This window comes from Cherax quadricarinatus, chromosome 41, assembly GCF_038502225.1.
Source record: "Cherax quadricarinatus isolate ZL_2023a chromosome 41, ASM3850222v1, whole genome shotgun sequence".
In the NCBI taxonomy this organism is placed as follows: domain Eukaryota; kingdom Metazoa; phylum Arthropoda; class Malacostraca; order Decapoda; family Parastacidae; genus Cherax; species Cherax quadricarinatus.
Window position 1 is genome coordinate 7,735,581 of NC_091332.1, and position 22,429 is coordinate 7,758,009.

Consider the following 22,429-nt stretch of genomic DNA (forward strand, 5'->3'; position numbering starts at 1 on the left):
TCCCGGCTGCCTTACCCCCTTTCATTTTACCTACTGCCTCACGAACTTCCCCCACACTCACAACTGGCTCTTCCTCACTCCTACAAGATGTTATTCCTCCTTGCCCTATACACGAAATCACAGCTTCCCTATCTTCATCAACATTTAACAATTCCTCAAAATATTCCCTCCATCTTCCCAATACCTCTAACTCTCCATTTAATAACTCTCCTCTCCTATTTTTAACTGACAAATCCATTTGTTCTCTAGGCTTTCTTAACTTGTTAATCTCACTCCAAAACTTTTTCTTATTTTCAACAAAATTTGTTGATAACATCTCACCCACTCTCTCATTTGCTCTCTTTTTACATTGCTTCACCACTCTCTTAACCTCTCTCTTTTTCTCCATATATACATGTATATTTTTTCAATTTGATACCACGCTGTACTGTAAGTTTATTCAGGTACACATTATTAGTTGCATAAATTATCATACATAGCAGCATATGTGTAGATTACCTAGGATAACCCCGAAAAAAGCGGACAAGGTGACTTATTTCCATTGGGGTCCTTGCTTTTATATAATCTTGATATAAGTATGCCTCCTCAAGGGAGGTTTCTTGACACTGGTGAGGGGCTCTTGATCTAGGGAACTGGATCTGTGCTCCGGTTCCCTGAATTGAGCCTAAATACCTTCCATCCCCCCCCACGTACGCTGTATAATCCTATGGGTTTAGCGCTCCCCATGATTAATTATAATAATTTATATAATTAAGTTATTAGGCACACCTACGCATAATTACAGTTATCATAGTAAGTAATTTCATTTAGGCCCAGTTACACATAAGTACAACCATCATACATAGTGTAAATTACATAACATAATTAAAAAAAAGTCGTAGTTATTTATTTCCATTTGAATTCCTAGTGTAATGTCGTAACTATATATTATATATATTGACGTTTTAAACACAGGAAAAAAAATATACAGAATGACTTGATCATATGAGATAATAATAATAAATATGTAAGTCTGTATTGTTGATGTTATTTATATATTATTTGTGGTAACAAGAAAGAGGTGCTGGAGCGAGTGCGTGTTGGAGGATCATGGCGGCGCAGGCCAAGAAGGACGAGCTCACTTGGATGCACGTTATTGTCAGAGTTTTCCTTAATTCCACTACACACCCCATTGAATATGCCAAAGTTCTCATCCAGGTAATCTGTTGTTTGCTTGTCAAGAGAACTGTGTGTGTCTGTCTGGTATTTTAGGGGGGATAAATGGTGGTGGTGGGTCCCGGCATTATATAGTTAGCTGATTTCATTAGATAAAAGGTTATTAATTAATATGTAGCCTTATTGTTATGGAATAATAACTTAAAAGTAACAACATGTTATATATGTACAACTGGCACTACTGCTTATCAACCTTAGTACCCTATACGACATAGTAAATTAAAACAGCAAATATTTCATGGATGACAAACCATAAACCAGGAAAACGCCCAAGGTTTTATTTACGTTTTATACACTAACATAATTTGTTTTTACACTGGTCTTGAGGGCACATGTATTGAAGACATGGTACCTTCTACCGTGACAGTATGACTCATTTAAAGAAAAGTGCATTACTGTACTATTATTTATTCACTGGAAGTGCTAAACCTGTAGGGGTCAAAGTATGAATGGTAGGCAATCAGGTTTGATCCAAGGAAAGGCAAGATAAGTCTAATTAGTTTTATCAAGGCAGTGCTGTATAACCCTTATGGGGTCAGATATGACTGATGCAATAATAAATAATATTTTATCCAGAGCCTTGTCGGGGTTAGCCAGACAATAGCCAAAAAATAAATTTGATATTAAGTAAAAATGAGGGTAAATTTCTAGTAGTGTATGTAGATAAAATTCAAATTGACTCAAACAGAATAGTGGAAGTATACTATATAAATGTAATACATGTATATCCACAGTGGAGTGCATGGCTTTGTGTATACATATATATACAGAGAGTTTACTGTATTCTACTTTAGGTATATTTAATGTGAACAGAGTTACATGAGCCTCGTGTAGTTGATAAACTTCGAACCCAATTATCAGTCTATACTGTACTGTACTTGTGGCTCTAGTGGTGGCACCTTTGGCTTGCACCTGAAGGACTCGGGTCAAGTTTATTTAGGTACAGCTACACGTAAGTACAGTTATCATACATAGTGTAAATTACCTAGGATAACCTAAAAAGAAGTCAGAAAAAATTACTTATTTCTGAGACACTTTTGCAACATTTGGGTATCTTTATTCTGGAAACATTTTACCACACTGGCTTCTTCAGTCCAGTGCAGAGAAAGGTGGAATAAGAGGAGGAGTTTGCGGTAATCAGTCCCTCAGCCTTGAATTGATGTGTTCAGTCCATCAGTCTTTACAAAAGTGCAGCATATTCACAGAGATGGGGCTTATATACTGATGAGAGGCAAGATAGAGCAGTGGTAGGTGGAGTTACCAGCTAACAAAGGTACTAGTGGAATTTTGTGCATTTATTGGATTTTGTGTAAAATTGGCCAAATTACCTACTTTTGTGCACTTTACATGGTAGTTGTAATAGTTGAATGAGCAGTTTCTTGTGTTTGGTTGATAGAATAGAAGATATACTAGTGAAATAGTTAAGAATTTGGTCAAAAGGAGCAATGGAATCAACTTAAAATAGGACTCAAAGTAGGTGAAGCTGCTCATGTGTAAATTGCCAAAACCATTAACTTTGTGTTTGCATAATTCATAAGCTTTCCATGAAATTTTGTTCTTTTGGTGTTATTGCCTTTAGAAAAATATTCTCTACAGAAAGAAAATATATATATATTTTTAAGTGGACACTGGGAGCAATATTAATTTCAGGAGTTTGGACAGTGAAAGGGTTAATTTGTTTTTAATCTCAACAGCTGGGTCATGAACCATTGGAACCATACAAGTCAAGAACGATCTTTGGGCGAGAAGCATTCTATTATCCCAGTGTCTTCAGTTACAGTAAGTTATAATGCAGTCCTTAGTTGCAGAAATCATTATATGAGTATGCTATGTAAATTGAGTAATAAGATATTGTATATTATGCAGTATCACTTCATTTGATGGACTTTATGCAATTAATTTTGGGAAGCCCCCTTTACTTGTAGGATTTTGGGCAGTGGTTAAAAATTTAATTGGTAATGTTACACAAAAAATGTAAGCTATGTTATTAAGGCAAGCATCATTCTTCACAGCACACACTGTTGGTAACATTTCCCCACAAGGGTAATTTTGCCTTGTATCAGTGTTTGCATTTTTATTTCAAGTAAAACCTTTCATCCACTGTAATAGTTATTTTTTACTTGTTTTAGCATTTCTTGTCACTTGTACTTATACAGATACTTCTGGCAGTTTGATGACTTCTGGCAGATGATGATCAGACTTAAATGCAAATTATTTGGTGAGCCATATGGTCACTGCCTTGAACACTATGTGCTTAATTGTCCACTTATTGAAGAATATAGAGATAGACAGTATAATAACCTATGTGACATGTCAAGATATCTTATTAATGATTATAAGATACCAGATATACTAAGCAGATTTCCTAAACTTGCTTGTACCAGATAAGTGAACTGTAGCTATAAATCCAAATGTACACCTATAACCCTTTTTGGGGCCTAGTTCCTAGGCCTTTTGTGTATCCATATGCTCTTGCACTACCATCCACAGGATGGATATGGGGTGCACAATAAACTAGCCACTTCTGTGGCAAAATCTAAAATCTTGTCCTTATATACTTTTACACAAATACAATAAAGTTAGTATATTGAGGAATTTCATTGATAATTGTTAACTGTCTAGGCCACCTTTGATCTTTCTTTATAGTTTAAATCCCCAGTTAAAATTATTTTTGGCTTTATATGATCACTCTTCATACATACAGTCCTTGGTATTTTATGCAGTCATTCATTTTTTCTGTCCAATTTTTTCTTTTCCCCAGTGTATTGCAAAACAGTGTCAGAAACAAATGTTACACCTTAAATTTATAGTTTTGTAATCGTGTTACAGTTTCTTACATTAAGAAACGTGATGGATTCACCGGATGCTACCGTGGGCTGACTCCAAAATTGGCAGCCAACATTGTGAGTGGTGTGGCCTTTCAGAGAGTCACAGAAAGTATTAAGTTTAAGGTAGGTGTTTCTTTTTCTTGTAAGGGTTTGGCTAAATGTTGCTCTAATAAATTTATTTTCCTTGCTTTCATTTTTAGACACGTTAAGTATAACAAGAGTTTTTGATTAATAAGTTTGTACATGGCTAGTGGGTGACCATACTTGTAAAGTTATGTTGTAAAATTATATTCAGAATTACAACAAAGTGGCCGTATCCCACCGAGGCAGGGTGGCCCAAAAGGAAAAACGAAAGTTTCTCCTTTTACATTTAGTAATATATACAGGAAAAGAGGTTACTAGCCCCTTGCTCCTGGCATTTTAGTCGCCTCTTACAATACGCATGGCTTACTGAGGAAGAATTCTGTTCCCCTCCCCCATGGAGGTAAGAGGAAATAAACAAGAACAAGAACTAGAAAGAAAATAGAAGAAAACCCAGATGGGTGTGTGTATATATATGTTTGTACATGTACATGTAGTGTGACCTAAGTGTAAGTAGAAGTAGCAAGACGTACCTGAAACCTTGCATGTTTGAGACAGAAAAAAAGGACACCAGCAATCCTACCATCATGTAAAACAATTACAGGCTTCCGTTTCATACTCACTTGGCAGGACGGTAGTACCTCCCTGGGCGGTTGCTGTCTACCAACCTACTACCTACAAGTTTTTTTTAACAAGTCGGCTGTCTCCCACCGAGGCAGGGTGACCCAAAAAGAAAGGAAATCCCCAAAAAGAAAATACTTTAATCATCATTCAACACTTTCACCTCACTCACACACAATCACTGTTGTAGTTATTTTATAAAATTTTTATTTTTCATAATGCTGGATAATCTTAATACCAATAAATTTTGGCTTGGAATGAACACACACTACATATAACCTAATCTTCTAACATTTAGTAGTGTACAGATAGTCACCATATAGTTAATAGTAATGGGAAAATGTGCACAGAAAAAACTATTACTATAATAAATATTTTCTAGAATATTGGCATGCTACCTAAATATGTGCTACATTATATGTAGAACATTTGAAAATTAAGCTCAGGTTAAACAAAATATGTGAAAAATTTTGGCAGAGTAATAAATGGGCTAAAAATTCATTCTAAACAAATGTAACAATTGAGAGTGAGTGCTAGGATTCAAACCCATAGCTTAGCAGTTGCAAACCCATTGCTCAGATATCGAAACTTTGGCACACCCCTATATTGGCGGGTTTCAGCTAATTTTGATGGTGTTGGTAGCTTCTAAACTGAATGTATTGTTGTCATTGGCTAATTTTGATGGTATCAGTACTAGAATTGTATATTGCCTAATTTTGATGGTATCAGTACCAGCATTGTGTATTGGCTAATTTTGATGGTATCGGTGGGTATTGGCCAATTTTTGTAGTATCGGTGTCGGCCTAAAATTGGGTATTGGTATCGGCAAAACATTTGGTATTCTTTCCCTACTCTAGTATCACTTGTACTACTAGTAATATAGTTGATGTTGTGTTGATTTGTCAACTGCCATCTAATATTGCTAGCAACCATTTTTAAGAGTCATAGTTATTATGTAATGTAGAGGGAAGGAAGTTAGGGAAGTCCATAAAATATTTGTCTCATGCTGTAGTCTGTGTAAACATGGAAAGATGCTACAGCAATTATCGTATTTTCCTGTTATTGTCACATTCTCAGTTCCTGACTAACAGCACTATATACAATCATGATAGAAAAGTTTGAAGTTCCCAAGAATTAGTGATTCCTCATACTGTAACTAATTACTGGTAAGTGGTAGATGGGTAGAGTTATTGCTGGGAGAGGCAAAAGTAGTAAAGAGGTAATTATTTTAGTCACTTTTGATTTACATATTGGTACATCAGACTGCATGGAATGTTTGTGAAGTTTACATTGCTAAAGTAGAAACTATAGATATACATTAATTATTTTCAATACCTAAAAAAATATTCTGCACTTTTGCTGTAATATTAAAATTTTTTTTTTTTTTTTTTTTCAACAAGTTGGTCGTCTCCCACCGAGGCAGGGTGACCCAAAAAAGAAAGAAAATCCCCAAAAAGAAAATACTTTCATCATCATTCAACACTTTCACCACACTCACACATTATCACTGCTTTTGCAGAGGTGCTCAGAATACAACAGTTTAGAAGCATATATGTATAAAGATACACAACATATCCCTCCAAACTGCCAATATCCCAAAACCCCTCCTTTAAAGTGCAGGCATTGTACTTCCCATTTCCAGGACTCAAGTCCGACTATAAGAAAATAACCGGTTTCCCTGAATCCCTTCACTAAATATTACCCTGCTCACACTCCAACAGATCGTCAGGTCCCAAGTATCATTCGTCTCCATTCACTCCTATCTAACACGCTCATGCACGCTTGCTGGAAGTCCAAGCCCCTCGCCCACAAAACCTCCTTTACCCCCTCTTTCCAACCCTTTCGAGGACGACCCCTACCCCTCTTTCCTTCCCCTATAGATTTATATGCTTTCCATGTCATTCTACTTTGATCCATTCTCTCTAAATGACCAAACCACCTCAACAACCCCTCTTCTGCCCTCTGACTAATGCTTTTATTAACTCCACACCTTCTCCTAATTTCCACACTCCGAATTTTCTGCATAATATTTACACCACACATTGCCCTTAGACAGGACATCTCCACTGCCTCCAACCGTCTCCTCGCTGCTGCATTTACCACCCAAGCTTCACATCCATATAAGAGTGTTGGTACTACTATACTTTCATACATTCCCTTCTTTGCCTCCATAGATAACGTTTTTTGACTCCACATATACCTCAACGCACCACTCACCTTTTTTCCCTTATCAATTCTATGATTAACCTCATCCTTCATAAATCCATCCGCCGACACGTCAACTCCCAAGTATCTGAAAACATTCACTTCTTCCATACTCCTCCTCCCCAATTTGATATCCAATTTTTCTTTATCTAAATCATTTGATACCCTCATCACCTTACTCTTTTCTATGTTCACTTTCAACTTTCTACCTTTACACACATTCTCAAACTCATCCACTAACCTTTGCAATTTTTTTTTAGAATCTCCCATAAGCACAGTATCATCAGCAAAAAGTAACTGTGTCAATTCCCATTTTGAATTTGATTCCCCATAATTTAATCCCACCCCTCTCCCGAACACCCTAGCATTTACTTCTTTTACAACCCCATCTATAAATATATTAAACAACCATGGTGACATTACACATCCCTGTCTAAGACCTACTTTTACCGGGAAGTAGTCTCCCTCTCTTCTACACACCCTAACCTGAGCCTCACTATCCTCATAAAAGCTCTTTACAGCATTTAGTAACTTACCACCTATTCCATAAACTTGCAACATCTGCCACATTGCTCCTCTATCCACTCTATCATATGCCTTTTCTAAATCCATAAATGCAATAAAAACTTCCCTACCTTTATCTAAATACTGTTCACATATATGCTTCAATGTAAACACTTGATCTACACATCCCCTACCCACTCTGAAGCCTCCTTGCTCATCCGCAATTCTACATTCTGTCTTACCTCTAATTCTTTCAATTATAACTCTACCGTATACTTTTCCTGGTATACTCAGTAAACTTATTCCTCTATAATTTTTACAATCTCTTTTGTCCCCTTTCCCTTTATATAAAGGAACTATACACGCTCTCCGCCAATCCCTAGGTACCTTCCCCTCTTTCATACATTTATTAAACAAAAGTACCAACCACTCCAACACTATATCCCCCCCCTGCTTTTAACATTTCTGTCATGATCCCATCAGTTCCAGCTGCTTTACCCCCTTTCATTCTACGTAATGCCTCACGTATCTCCACCACACTTACATTCTGCTCTTCTTCACTCCTAAAAGATGGTATACCTCCCTGGCCAGTGCATGAAATTACCGCCTCCCTTTCTTCCTCAACATTTAAAAGTTCCTCAAAATATTCTCGCCATCTACCTAATACCTCCCTCTCCCCATCTACTAACTCCCCTACTCTGTTTTTAACGGACAAATCCATACTTTCCCTAGGCTTTCTTAACTTGTTTAACTCACTCCAAAATTTTTTCTTATTTTCATTAAAATTTCTTGACAGTGCCTCTCCCACTCTTTCATCTGCTCTCCTTTTGCACTCTCTCACCACTCTCTTCACCTTTCTTTTACTCTCCATATACTCTGCTCTTCTTATAATACTTCTGCTTTGTAAAAACCTCTCGTAAGCTACCTTTTTCTCTTTTATCACACCCTTTACTTCATCATTCCACCAATCACTCCTCTTTCCTCCTGCCCCCACCCTCCTATAACCACAAACTTCTGCCCCACATTCTAATACTGCATTTTTAAAACTATTCCAACCCTCTTCAACCCCCCCCACTACTCATCTTTGCACTAGCCCACCTTTCTGCCAATAGTCGCTTATATCTCGCCCGAACTTCCTCCTCCCTTAGTTTATACACTTTCACCTCCCTCTTACTTGTTGTTGCCACCTTCCTCTTTTCCCATCTACCTCTTACTCTAACTGTAGCTACAACTAAATAATGATCTGATATATCAGTTGCCCCTCTATAAACATGTACATCCTGGAGCCTACCCATCAACCTTTTATCCACCAATACATAATCTAACAAACTACTTTCATTACGTGCTACATCATACCTTGTATATTTATTTATCCTCTTTTTCATAAAATATGTATTACTTATTACCAAATTTCTTTCTACACATAGCTCAATTAAAGGCTCCCCATTTACATTTACCCCTGGCACCCCAAATTTACCTACTACTCCCTCTATAACATTTTTACCCACTTTAGCATTGAAATCCCCAACCACCATTACTCTCACACTTGATTCAAAACTCCCCACGCATTCACTCAACATTTCCCAGAATCTCTCTCTCTCCTCTACACTTCTCTCTTCTCCAGGTGCATACACGCTTACTATAACCCACTTTTCACTTCCAATCTTTATTTTACTCCACATAATCCTTGAATTTATGCATTTGTAGTCCCTCTTTTCCTGCCATAGCTTATCCTTCAACATTATTGCTACTCCTTCTTTAGCTCTAACTCTATTTGAAACCCCTGACCTAATCCCATTTATTCCTCTCCATTGAAACTCTCCCACCCCCTTCAGCTTTGTTTCACTTAAAGCCAGGACATCCAGTTTCTTCTCATTCATAACATCCACAATCATCTCTTTCTTATCATTTGCACAACATCCACACACATTCAGACTTCCCACTTTGACAATTTTCTTCTTCTTATTCTTATTCTTATTCTTATTCTATATTAAAAAATATATTTTATAATTTCCAATACATTTACCAGGAACTTGATGGTGATATCAATGTTGAAGAATTGACAGTTAAGGAGCGAACTCAGCGGTTCCTTCAGAATACCACCCGGGAATCGGCTGGTAGAGCAGCAGCTATTCTTGCCTCTCAGCCTTTCCACGTCATAGCTGTGCGCTGCATGGCAGAATTTGTGGGTGAGGATGGACAATATACGTAAGTTTGTTATATTTCTGTGTAAATAACAGTAAATGTTTGCAGCAGTAACTAAACTATTATGGAACTGTCTCCTTTATAATTTACGTAATATACTGCACTGTATCTCAGATAATGCAGATTTCTCTCCAACTGTATTTATATATTTCTTTATTTACAATTCAAAATTGAAATCACATACCTTAATTTTCTTGTTAGTGGCAACCTCTCCATTTGAGTGTTATAGTTTCCTTTACTGTCTTGTTACGAATGCTCACATACTATAGGAAAGCACTTATTCTGTATTCCTGAGTTTAAGATATCAGTGAAAAAGTTTATGTACAGTAATTGATATCATTAATCTTTGTTCTAATATAAATCCATTTTAACCCTTTCACTGTCAAGACCCCTGCTCTCAAACTTGCTCTCAGTGTCAAAGAATTTAAAAAAAAAAAAATTTGTGAAATGATTGAGAATCTTTCCGAAAGTAATGACACCAAAAGTACGATATTTGATGGTAAACTTATGGAATTACACTCTCGTAAAGTTAATGTTTCAGCGATATTTATGTATCAGTAATTTCCCCCAATTTGCACTCTGTTTTTGGCCAATTCCATTGTTCCAGTCCACCAAACTCATAGCTATTTCTCTAGTATTCCTTCCTCCGATTGAGTACAAGAAACTGCCCATTTACCTATTTCAGCTACCCAATAAAAGAATCAGAAATTGGTAATTTGACCAATTTTATACAAAATTCAACAATTGCCAATTTGAAAACAGGGTCCAGAATAAACAATGTAGAAATTCCTGGCACTAAATAAACATTTCCTGTGTTCCTTAGTCACGACTCCAGGCCCCTCTTATATTACCCTTGCTTTTCATTTTGAATTTTTATTCACACAAAAAATGGAAGATTTACTGTTATGCAGACTACTGCATTATTGTAATAATTGTATAAATAATGTCAGTGCATTCCTAAATGCATATTAGACTGGTCTGTTATATATCTTTATTTCTACAAGTACATGTACAAGGTACATGGGCCTATCAGATATCAGTGACATACTACTATGTATATAGAAAGCTGCTTGTTATGCAGAGCATTTCGGGCAAATTAGGTCAGTTTTGTCCAGGGATACAACCCACACCAGTCGACTAACACCCAGGTAACCATTTTTTACTGATGGGTGAACATGGACAACCAGTGTAAGGAAACATTCCCAATGTTTCAAACCTCACCAGGAATTGAACCTGGACCTTCTCCATGTGTAGTAAGAGCTTTTGCCATCAGGCCATGGGCCACCATAATGTGTATTGGACAAGTGACATCATTTGTGTACTCTGGAATATTGGCAAAAATTGAACATTTCTGCTACTTTGAGCTCAATTCCAAGCTACTTTTAGCTCTGAAACTAATCAAAATCATCTCAATTTCTGTGAAATATCTTCCATTTTATCAAATGAGACCTAGAAACCGAGAATACAGCCATAAAAAACCATACAAAAATACACCACATAATACACCAAAAACACAGTCATAATTTTTTCTCATTATGCACTGCATGCTGCAGGATTTTTTTATGTGGTGCACACTTACCGCATAAACCCATTCTCTAGTATCTAGGCCCAAATTTAATGCTTACAGCTTATCTGAGTGAGCTGAGCTTATGGTGTCATACTACGGGTCCGACACTGGCATCAAAGCCGTGATACAATGGGACCGACAATGAAAGGGTTAAAAATATACAGTGGAACCTCTTATTAACAGAACTTGGTAATTTTGGACATAAAAATTGGCTGGAAAAACACACTAACTGTAAATGGACAGAAGTTATTTTTTTATTAACACTGGCCATCTCCCACTAATGCAGGGTGGCCCAAACTTTCATCATCATTGTCTTGCCAGAGGCGCACTTACACTACAGTTATAAAATTGCACCCCTCCTTCATAGTGTCTGGTCATCTTCTGAAGCATTGGGCCAAGTCTGGTAATTCCAACGTTTGTCTGGTACAGGTCAAAGTGCCCACATCCAGTACCTGTCCGTTTTCATTGTTTCCCGAATTGTAGGTCACTCACTCCAGTTTGTTTATGTTCACTCCCCTATACACTTGTCATTCAGTAGTATAATTTTCCCTGGATTTAGAGTATTTTGTGTAACCTTGTTAAGTGCAGTTAACAATGGCTTCTAAAGCAAGTGGTGGTGTCAAGGAAAAACATGTGGTTCTCAGAAATCTACAACTTGGCTATCTACATCTTCTCAGCCTCTACATTACTTCCACTAGTAGATCTTTACAGCTCTTCTGACTCAGAATAATAAAAGTTATTTTGAGTCACCACGGTCATTCACAGCAGTTTACAACTCATCTCCATCACAAAAAAGTAAGCAAAATTGCTGTAAATTACATACAGTACTATAAAATTACTATACAGCACAGTACTGTAGTACTACAGGTTACAGTACCCACATTGTGTCTGGTGTTTTCTGCATGAGCGGACAAAGTCCTCTATTTCAGAAAACAATTGGACAATCGTGAAATATTAATTTCATAATTTGTGACATGCAGACATTCAGCATTATTATACTCCCCCTTCCTCCTATTCGTCTGTTAATGAGAGGTTTTACCATACCTTTGTACAATTTTGCAACAGGCAAAAGTTGTACATTCAACTATAAAAAGGCATATAATACATTGTGAGAATATGCTGAACATCTGGAGGTGATGTCACCATGGTTGTTATAGATGGGGTCATAAAAGAAGTGAATGCTAGAGTGCTAGGGAGATGCATGAGATTGAAAGATAGTGAATTTGGTGCAGAGTGGGATTTGTCACAGTTTTTTTTTTTTTTTTTTTTTTTTTGCCATCAGAAGAATGCAGATATTTGAGGATTATAGTTAAGTTGTGGATAAGAGAGATTGCTTTATTTCATTCTTTGAGTCTTAATTTTAAATTTTTGAATTATTTTAACCTTTTCAGCTCATTTTATTATTACAGTGGAACTTTGGTGCTTGAACTTAATTGGTTCCTAGGTGGTGGTCAAACTGTGAAAAGTTTGATGTCCAAAACAGTATTTCCCAGGCTTTAATTATCAGGCTCACACTGGAGGATGTTGAACTGACTCTTCGAAAAGTCTCTTCGAGTTAGGTCAGTGTTAGGTCACTTCAAAGCACTTTTGAAAGAAGGCTTTCATATAAAGTTTTTTTACAATTGAATTTTAAACAAGCCGGCACGTTTGGACTCCAGTAAAACGTTCAAAGACTGGGTCAATTTTTCTATACAAAATTGTTCAGAATCCAGTTCGTTTAAGGTCCAGTATGCTTGAATGCTGAAGTTTTTATTTATAGTAATTTATACAAGAGAAGGGGTTACTAGCCCCTTGCTCCTGGCATTTTAGTCACCTTTTATGACACCCATGCTTACAGAGGAAGGATTCTTTTCCACTTAATAAGAACAAGAACTGTTAAGAAAATAGAAAAAAAACTGATGGGTGTGTATTCATATATATACATGTACTACATACATGTGTAGTGTGACCTAAGTGTAAGCAGAAATAGCAAGATGTACCTGTTATCTTGTGTGGTTACGAGACCAAGAAAAGACACCAGCAGTCCTACCATTGTGTAAAACAATTACAGGTCTCTGTTTAGCACTCATTTGGCAGGACGGTAATACCTCCCTGGGTTGTTACTGTCTACCAACCTACTACCTTATTATTATTATTTTTATTACTATTATATTATTATTTTTAGTTGTTTTTGTTCTCATTATAGAGGTGTGTTTACTGCTGTGGGGATCATCTATAGAGAACAAGGAATAAAAGGCTTTTTCTGTGGCTTGATTCCACGTCTCCTTTGTGACCTGGCAGCATTGTGGCTCGGCAAGACTCTTGCCCATGTGATTAACAACTATCTGGTGGAGGATAAGGATCTTAAGCAATATGTGTCTGCATCAATGAATGTAAGTACAATATTTAGTGAAGGGATTCAGGGAAACCGGTTATTTTTATATAGCCGGACTCGAGTTCTGGAAATGGGAAGTACAGTGCCTGCACTCTAAAGGAGGGGTTTCAGGATATTAGCAGTTTGGAGGGATATGTTGTGTATCTTTATACGTATATGCTTTTAAACTGTTGTGTTCTGAGTACCTCTGCAAAAACAGTGATTATGTGTGAGTGAGGTGAAAGTGTTGAATGATGATGAAAGTATTTTCTTTTTGGGGATTTTCTTTCTTTTTGGGTCACCCTGCCTCGGTGGGAGACGGCCGACTTGTTGAAAAAAAAAAATTGTTTTATTTTATACTTTTACTATAGCCTTAGAATACTACCTGAAGATATATATATTTTTGAAATTTATTAAATCAAAATACTAAGCTTACTGTCAAGAAATTTTAATGAAAATAAGAAAAAATTTTGGAGTGAGTTAAACAAGTTAAGAAAGCCTAGGGAAAGTATGGATTTGTCAGTTAAAAACAGAGTAGGGGAGTTAGTAGATGGGGAGATGGAGGTATTAGGTAGATGGCGAGAATATTTTGAGGAACTTTTAAATGTTAAGGAAGAAACAGAGGCAGTAATTTCATGCACTGGTCAGGGAGGTATACCATCTTTTAGGAGTGAGGAAGAGCAGAATGTAAGTGTGGGGGAGGTACGTGAGGCATTACGTAAAATGAAAGGGGGTAAAGCAGCTGGAACTGATGGGATCATGACAGAAATGTTAAAAGCAGGGGGGGGATATAGTGTTGGAGTGGTTGGTACTTTTGTTTAATAAATGTATGAAAGAGGGGAAGGTACCTAGGGATTGGCGGAGAGCATGTATAGTCCCTTTATATAAAGGGAAAGGGGACAAAAGAGACTGTAAAAATTATAGAGGAATAAGTTTACTGAGTATACCAGGAAAAGTGTACGGTAGGGTTATAATTGAAAGAATTAGAGGTAAGACAGAATGTAGGATTGCGGATGAGCAAGGAGGTTTCAGAGTGGGTAGGGGATGTGTAGATCAAGTGTTTACATTGAAACATATATGTGAACAGTATTTAGATAAAGGTAGGGAAGTTTTTATTGCATTTATGGATTTAGAAAAGACATATGATAGAATGGATAGAGGAGCAATGTGGCAGATGTTGCAAGAGTATGGAATAGGTGGTAAGTTATTAAATGCTGTAAAGAGTTTTTATGAGGATAGTGAGGCTCAGGTTAGGGTGTGTAGAAGAGAGGGAGACTACTTCCCGGTAAAAGTAGGTCTTAGACAGGGATGTGTAATGTCACCATGGTTGTTTAATATATTTATAGATGGGGTTGTAAAGGAAGTAAACGCTAGGGTGTTTGGGAGAGGGGTGGGATTAAATTTTGGGGAATCAAATTCAAAATGGGAATCGACACAGTTACTTTTTGCTGATGATACTGTGCTTATGGGAGATTCTAAAGAAAAATTGCAAAGGTTAGTGGATGAGTTTGGGAATGTGTGTAAAGGTAGAAAGTTGAAAGTAAACATAGAAAAGAGTAAGGTGATGAGGGTGTCAAATGATTTAGATAAAGAAAAATTGGATATCAAATTGGGGAGGAGGAGTATGGAAGAAGTGAATGTTTTCAGATACTTGGGAGTTGACGTGTCGGCTGATGGATTTATGAAGGATGAGGTTAATCATAGAATTGATGAGGGAAAAAAGGTGAGTGGTGCGTTGAGGTATATGTGGAGTCAAAAAACGTTATCTATGGAGGCAAAGAAGGGATTGTATGAAAGTATAGTAGTACCAACACTCTTATATGGGTGTGAAGCTTGGGTGGTAAATGCAGCAGCGAGGAGACGGTTGGAGGCAGTGGAGATGTCCTGTTTAAGGGCAATGTGTGGTGTAAATATTATGCAGAAAATTCGGAGTGTGGAAATTAGGAAAAGGTGTGGAGTTAATAAAAGTATTAGTCAGAGGGCAGAAAAGGGGTTGTTGAGGTGGTTTGGTCATTTAGAGAGAATGGATCAAAGTAGAATGACATGGAAAGCATATAAATCTGTAGGGGAAGGAAGGCGGGGTAGGGGTCGTCCTCGAAAGGGTTGGAGAGAGGGGGTAAAGGAGGTTCTGTGGGCAAGGGGCTTGGACTTCCAGCAAGCGTGCGTGAGCGTGTTAGATAGGAGTGAATGGAGACGAATGGTACTTGGGACCTGACGATCTGTTGGAGTGTGAGCAGGGTAATATTTAGTGAAGGGATTCAGGGAAACCGGTTATTTTCATATAGTCGGACTTGAGTCCTGGAAATGGGAAGTACAATGCCTGCACTTTAAAGGAGGGGTTTGGGATATTGGCAGTTTGGAGGAATATGTTGTGTATCTTTATATGTGTATGCTTCTAAACTGTTGTATTCTGAGCACCTCTGCAAAAACAGTGATAATGTGCGAGTGTGGTGAAAGTGTTGAATGATGATGAAAGTATTTTCTTTTTGGGGATTTTCTTTCCCTTTTGGGTCACCCTGCCTCGGTGGGAGACGGCCGACTTGTTGAAAAAAAAAAAAAAAAAAAACTAAGCTTACTAGGTGCTGTCAAAATGTTTCTGGACTGCCAGGGAAAAAAATGTCCAGACTTACCTAATCACCTAGTTGAAGTTGTCTTCCTTGAAGTACTCTCCATAAGAGGCTATACACAGATCTTAGTGCCTCTGCCACTTCTAGAAACATTTCTGGAACTCTTCTTTCCAAATGTCACCTGGCTCGGCCTACAATTATGCTTGAATAACCTCCATGTCATTAAATGCTTTCCTTTGAGTCATTTTCATTTTTGGGGAGAGAAAGAAGTCACAGGGAGCTAGATCTGGGGAGTAGGAAGGGTGGGAGACAGCCACCATGCTTTTGACCAGAAAATGATGGTGTTTGGTCTTGAGTCAGTAGTTGGGGTACAGATTTTGCAGCCACTTCCCACATGTGCAAATTTTGTTAGAGTGCTTTGACTACACAAAAGAAATTCCCACAGCACTGGCAGTGTCCTGGATACTAAGATGACAATCTTTAAGAATAGCCTTCATTGCTTTTCATCCTGCTTTGAATTAAGAAAAAACCATTCAGAACACTGTCCAACCCATTGCTTTGTCGCCAGACGCTTGCTGAAGCATTTTGAGTATTTCACTAGATGTTTTACCGAGCTAAAAACTTAATTTCTCACATACACGCTGTTTTCTTTTAAAAGATTCCATCCTGTTACACAGAATCACAACAATATACTGACAACTCGACAAAAAGTACCTTTTTTTTTTTTTTTAACAAGTCGGCCGTCTCCCACCGAGGCAGGTGACCCAAAAAAGAAAGAAAATCCCCAAAAAGAAAATACTTTCATCATCATTCAACACTTTCACCACACTCACACATTATCACTGTTTTTGCAGAGGTGCTCAGGATACAGCAGTTTAGAAGCATATACGTATAAAGATACACAACATATCCCTCCAAACTGCCAATATCCCAAACCCCTCCTTTAAAGTGCAGGCATTGTACTTCCCATTTCCAGGACTCAAGTCCGACTATATGAAAATAACCGGTTTCCCTGAATCCCTTCACTAAATATTACCCTGCTCACACTCCAACAGATCGTCAGGTCCCAAGTACCATTTGTCTCCATTCACTCCTATCTAATACGCTCACGCATGCTTGCTGGAAGTCCAAGCCCCTCGCCCACAAAACCTCCTTTACCCCCTCTCTCCAACCCTTTCGAGGATGACCCCTACCCCGCCTTCCTTTCCCCATAGATTTATATGCTTTCCATGTCATTCTACTTTGATCCATTCTCTCTAAATGACCAAACCACCTCAACAACCCCTCTTCTGCCCTCTGATTAATACTTTTATTAACTCCACACCTTTTCCTAATTTCCACACTCCGAATTTTCTGCATAATGTTTACACCACACATTGCCCTTAGACAGGACATCTCCACTGCCTCCAACCGTCTCCTCACTGCTGCATTTACCACCCAAGCTTCACATCCATATAAGAGTGTTGGTACTACTATACTTTCATACATTCCCTTCTTTGCCTCCATAGATAACGTTTTTTGACTCCACATAAACCTCAACGCACCACTCACCTTTTTTCCCTCATCAGTTGTATGATTAACCTCATTCTTCATAAATCCATCCGCCGACACATCAACTCCCAAGTATCTGAAAACATTCACTTCTTCCATACTACTCCTCCCCAATTTAATATCCAATTTTTCTTTATCTAAATCATTTGATACCCTCATCACCTTACTCTTTTCTATGTTCACTTTCAACTTTGTACCTTTACACACATTCCCAAACTCATCCACTAACCTTTGCAATTTTTCTTTAGAATCTCCCATAAGCACAGTATCATCAGCAAAAAGTAACTGTGTCAATTCCCATTTTGAATTTGATTCCCCATAATTTAATCCCACCCCTCTCCCGAACACCCTAGCATTTACTTCTTTTACAACCCCATCTATAAATATATTAAACAACCATGGTGACATTACACATCCCTGTCTAAGACCTACTTTTACCTATTTGACCTAATTGGAATGACCAACCACTCTGAAACCTGCCATGATACTTCACAAAGGAGTTAACTTTGCAGCATGATTTTTGCCGCTGCCATATTTCATCCAGGAAGCACATGAAAATTAGAGTCTGGGAACTCTTTGGTATCACCTCATATATAGATATAAGTGCAGTAAGGTCCCAAAACAATATTATTACTCATTGTAAAATGAGTCTGGAGAGAGTCATTGAAGAATAAAATTTTTCATACTATAAATGTATAATTTGTTGTAATAGCTAATTTTATTGCTTCATTTACAGTTCCTGGCTTCTGCAATGACCTATCCACTCCAGGTGGTGTCAAACTGTATGGCTGTGTCAGGCAGTGGGTAAGTTGTGTGTGTTTTTCAGTTTACATCTTTACTTTTAGCATTAAATTTTTTTTAACACTGGGCATGTCCCACTGAGGTAGGGGGTGACTCAGAAGAGAGGAAGCACATTCATCATTACTCAATGAATCACTTCCTTGCCAGAAGACAAAACTGTGTGTGGGGTGTGCATGCGAGTAGGTGTGTGTGTGTGTGTGCATGTGTGGTGTGTGTGTGTACTCTTGATTTCCCTTCCTCTCTCCCATCATATCCAAAAAATTTGTTTTTTGTACCCTCCTTCCTGCTCTGCTTTTATAGTTGTTTTTCAGTCTGTAATACCTACAAGCTTAATTAGTTTTGAATTACCAGTAATGTAATGTCTGTAGTGTGCTTACATGTATTTGGTGTACTTATCAAAGTGCTTTGAATGTGTTTGGATTTGTTTCAGCATATTGTAAAATATGAACACAGATCAGGTGAGCCCTCTAAATTCTTGGAGGTTTCGTTCTAAGAGAACCTCGTGAATACAGAATCCTGAAATAACACTTAAGTTTTGACAGTATAATGAATTTTGTTTCAGATTTGGTCTCTTGTTTATGGTTCCAAAACCCTGTTTATTTAACCCTTGAACTGTCCAAACGTAGATCTACATTTACGCGCGTAACGCTCCGACTTAGATTTTCTCCATTTTAAGGCATGTAAAAGAAACTTAGATCTATGTTCGGAGCAGTACAAGAGCAAACGTAGATCTACGTTTGGACAGTTTAAGGGTTAAATGTTACTCCATCCCCATTAATATTTTCGTTCATAAAGAAAAGAAATTCATTGAGACTAGGAAATACTTGAACCCATTTATGAACAAAATTCTTTGGTCAGTTTTCAATTTAGTAGTCTTGTACCAAGCTGAAATGGAATATGCACCTCAAAAAGGTATAAGAGTAATTGAAGTTATTTGTGTGAGACTTGATAAAAAATATTGGATAGTTGAATTTTGTGAATTTGTAGTACAGCATTATGAATTTAGAATTATGACTGCCCATTTCTAAGAATTTCAGGTATCATAATTAAAATTATAACTGCTTTTCTCTGACAGATTGGTTGCTGGTTCACCACCAAATATGCCCATCTTCAATGGTTGGTTAGACTGTTACCGTCATTTGCGGCAAGTTCGAGGATTGAAGAGAGGATCTTCTATGTTATGGCGTGCTTATACTGGTCCCACAATTATGCTTGATGGCAGTCTCAGTATTCCTTCGTCAAATATGTTCGCAGCACCTTTATTATCTTAGCTCTCTTTTTATTTTTTGGTTATTATTAGAATGATTCTTAAAATTGTCATGATACAATTGATACATCAGGGTATTTATTTCAAATAGTTGATGATAATGCCTGCAAAAAGAAGGTAAGTGTTCTAACTCATGCCAGTAAAGAGACTGGTGTTTACCAGGTGAACCTGAAATAACTTTCATACATTTTTCTTTGAAAAAGAACTCTTTCATTACTGTTAACTTTAGTTTGTACATATTTTGTAAGAGTTTTGCCCAAAATTTAAGAATGTGTTCAGGTGTTTTTCATAAATTAGCATTTTTGCATAAATTACCATTGCTTTGATTTTGTAACTTGTAATGATTTCAGGCAACATAAGTGTTTCTACTGTGGTAAAGCATAAAACTTTTCTACTCGATACTATGATGTCACTATTTAGTAATGTAGGAAACTGTTATCTGAAGTTTATCTCAGTGTATCCAAGCTATTGATACCTTAAATGATACTAATAACTGCCATGTCTCTAAGAGTTCTTATTGCTTTTCTTTTGAGTAGTACTGATCGAGATCAAGTAACATGTATGTATTCCTGTAACCCAAGGAGTACTAGCATCCTTGTGATTCGTGATATTTGTGTCTGTTCTTGCCATTGCTCTCCATTGCTCTTCTCCCCATTCATCTTATCGTATGAGTACAGTGTTTTGTATATCATGATCATGTCTTCCCTTGTTCTTTCCTCTAAGATCATTAGGTTTGATTACTATAGTCTCTGTTTAGGCATGGCGTCTGTGCTGGTGCAGCATATTCTTACGATGTCGGATATATTTTGGGTGTAGTGTGTAATTATGTACCTATTTGTAGCTACAGGAGCAGAACATGCTTATGTCCTGTCTTCAGGGTTTAACCTGTTGTACATTTTTTATTGAAGGTCTTGTGGTTATAGCACTTATGCTGCTTGTAACTCATTCCATTGTTCTATCACTGTGGAAGTATTTTGTATCTGTTTTGGCATCACTTGTCTATTGACAAATACACCATCTTGTACTTCCTATTAGTGCTACTAAATTTTCTTTATTTTTATACCTCTTTGCATGTGTAATTACATTATAATTTTGTTTATTCACCTTTTTTTCTGTTTATTGTGTGTGTGCACTGGCAGTACCCTTTTTTAAATTAAATGGAAAGTGTGCCAACTCTTGGTTCCGTCTCTTAACTTTTCTTTTTTTATAAAATTTGATTAGATGTCATGGGTAGGAAATTTCAAATAGATATATTGCTAATCATTGGCAGTATAATTGTCAGTGCATTTTGTGGCCAGTTAATCCATTGAGAAAAATAAACTCACAGAGAATAGTTTTCAGGAACATTCATTTCAGAAAAGTCTGTGTTAGAAGGCAGTACTGAAGCTGCTGCTGTGAATATTAGAAAGCATTATTGAAGTTTTTTTTTTATTTTTTAGAAAATTATATGGTATAATTGAAATTTTAGTTTCTACTGTTAGAGTGAATGTATTGATGTGTATCAAGTACTCATGGCTTTATTTGTCTAAAACTTCATTGTATTTGAAAAACTGGGCTCTGCTTTTTATTTTTTCTTTACTGTTGCCATTTGATGTAATATGAGTTAGAACATATGAATTCTAATTTAACACCTTAATCTTTTACCTTAGTCTCAGGTATGTGGAATATGTTATATCAAACACCTCTATTAATACTGTATTTTTTTTTTTTTTTTTTTTTTTTTTTGTTCTGCCTCGCTGAAAAAAATCAACGACTTCAATCCAGTTTTTTAAAGAAGTGAATTGGGCAAGCAAAAATAATTCATAACACTTATATAGAATATAGTGGGGCATTATTGGGAAATTAGTACTGTACTTGAAAGTTGGCATTTTTGTCGAAGTAGAATGCACTTATTCCCACAGTATTTGTAATATATATAGTTGCCTTGTTACATAAATGTGCTATAGACTGTACATATATTATAAATAAGGGCTCACTAATCAATATGTAACCATTAACAAGTTAATTATTATAATTTTATTTAGTTAGGCACATTTGCATATTGGAAGTGACAAGTTAGGAGTTTTGGGCAGTAATTTGTTACATAATTTTTTCACCGAATAAAAATTAAATGCCCACAACTAGTTGGTCCAGATGTTCTGTAATATAAATGTGGAAAGTAAATTATTCTGATGTAGAATACTGTATATCAGGTTTTAGTATTGGTAGTAAAGATTATCATCAAAAGTTACACAATATTACGTATCTTGAAAGATTTTGTGATCATGTAGTTTTAAGATTGTCATACTTTGTCACCAAGTAGTTTGCATTAATTACATGAGTGTTCAATATTGTAATTAATGACTGCTTTTTAATATGCAAGTACTGTATTAGAAATGTGCATTTAATTCATTGGGAATATATGGTGATTTTTGTAGGCCATACAGTAAATGACTTGAGTACAGTAATGGAGCCTTCAATATTCTCGGAATTATTAATATATTGATTTATACTGTAATCAGTATGATCAGACAATTGGTCCTAGTCTTAAAACCTGTAGTCTGTCTTGAATAATAAAAAAAAATTTCTTTGACAAGTGAAGTATTTTTATTTACCATTATAGATAACTGTACTTGGTAAAACTAATTTATATCCATTTTTGACAATGCCTTATCAATTTTGTGT

General features: G+C 36.7%; 1 protein-coding gene across 1 annotated transcript; it reads left to right on the plus strand.

The window, feature by feature from the left end:
- The first annotated feature begins 1,039 nt into the window (after positions 1-1,039).
- Positions 1,040-22,340, plus strand: LOC128695803 (mitochondrial carrier homolog 2). The gene is made up of 7 exons (XM_053786660.2): positions 1,040-1,197; positions 2,910-2,994; positions 4,045-4,166; positions 9,484-9,662; positions 13,412-13,598; positions 18,434-18,501; positions 19,574-22,340. The coding sequence occupies exons 1-7, from the start codon at positions 1,090-1,092 to the stop codon at positions 19,767-19,769; spliced, it is 945 nt and encodes a 314-aa protein (XP_053642635.1). The 5' UTR covers positions 1,040-1,089; the 3' UTR covers positions 19,770-22,340.
- Positions 22,341-22,429: the final 89 nt, after the last annotated feature.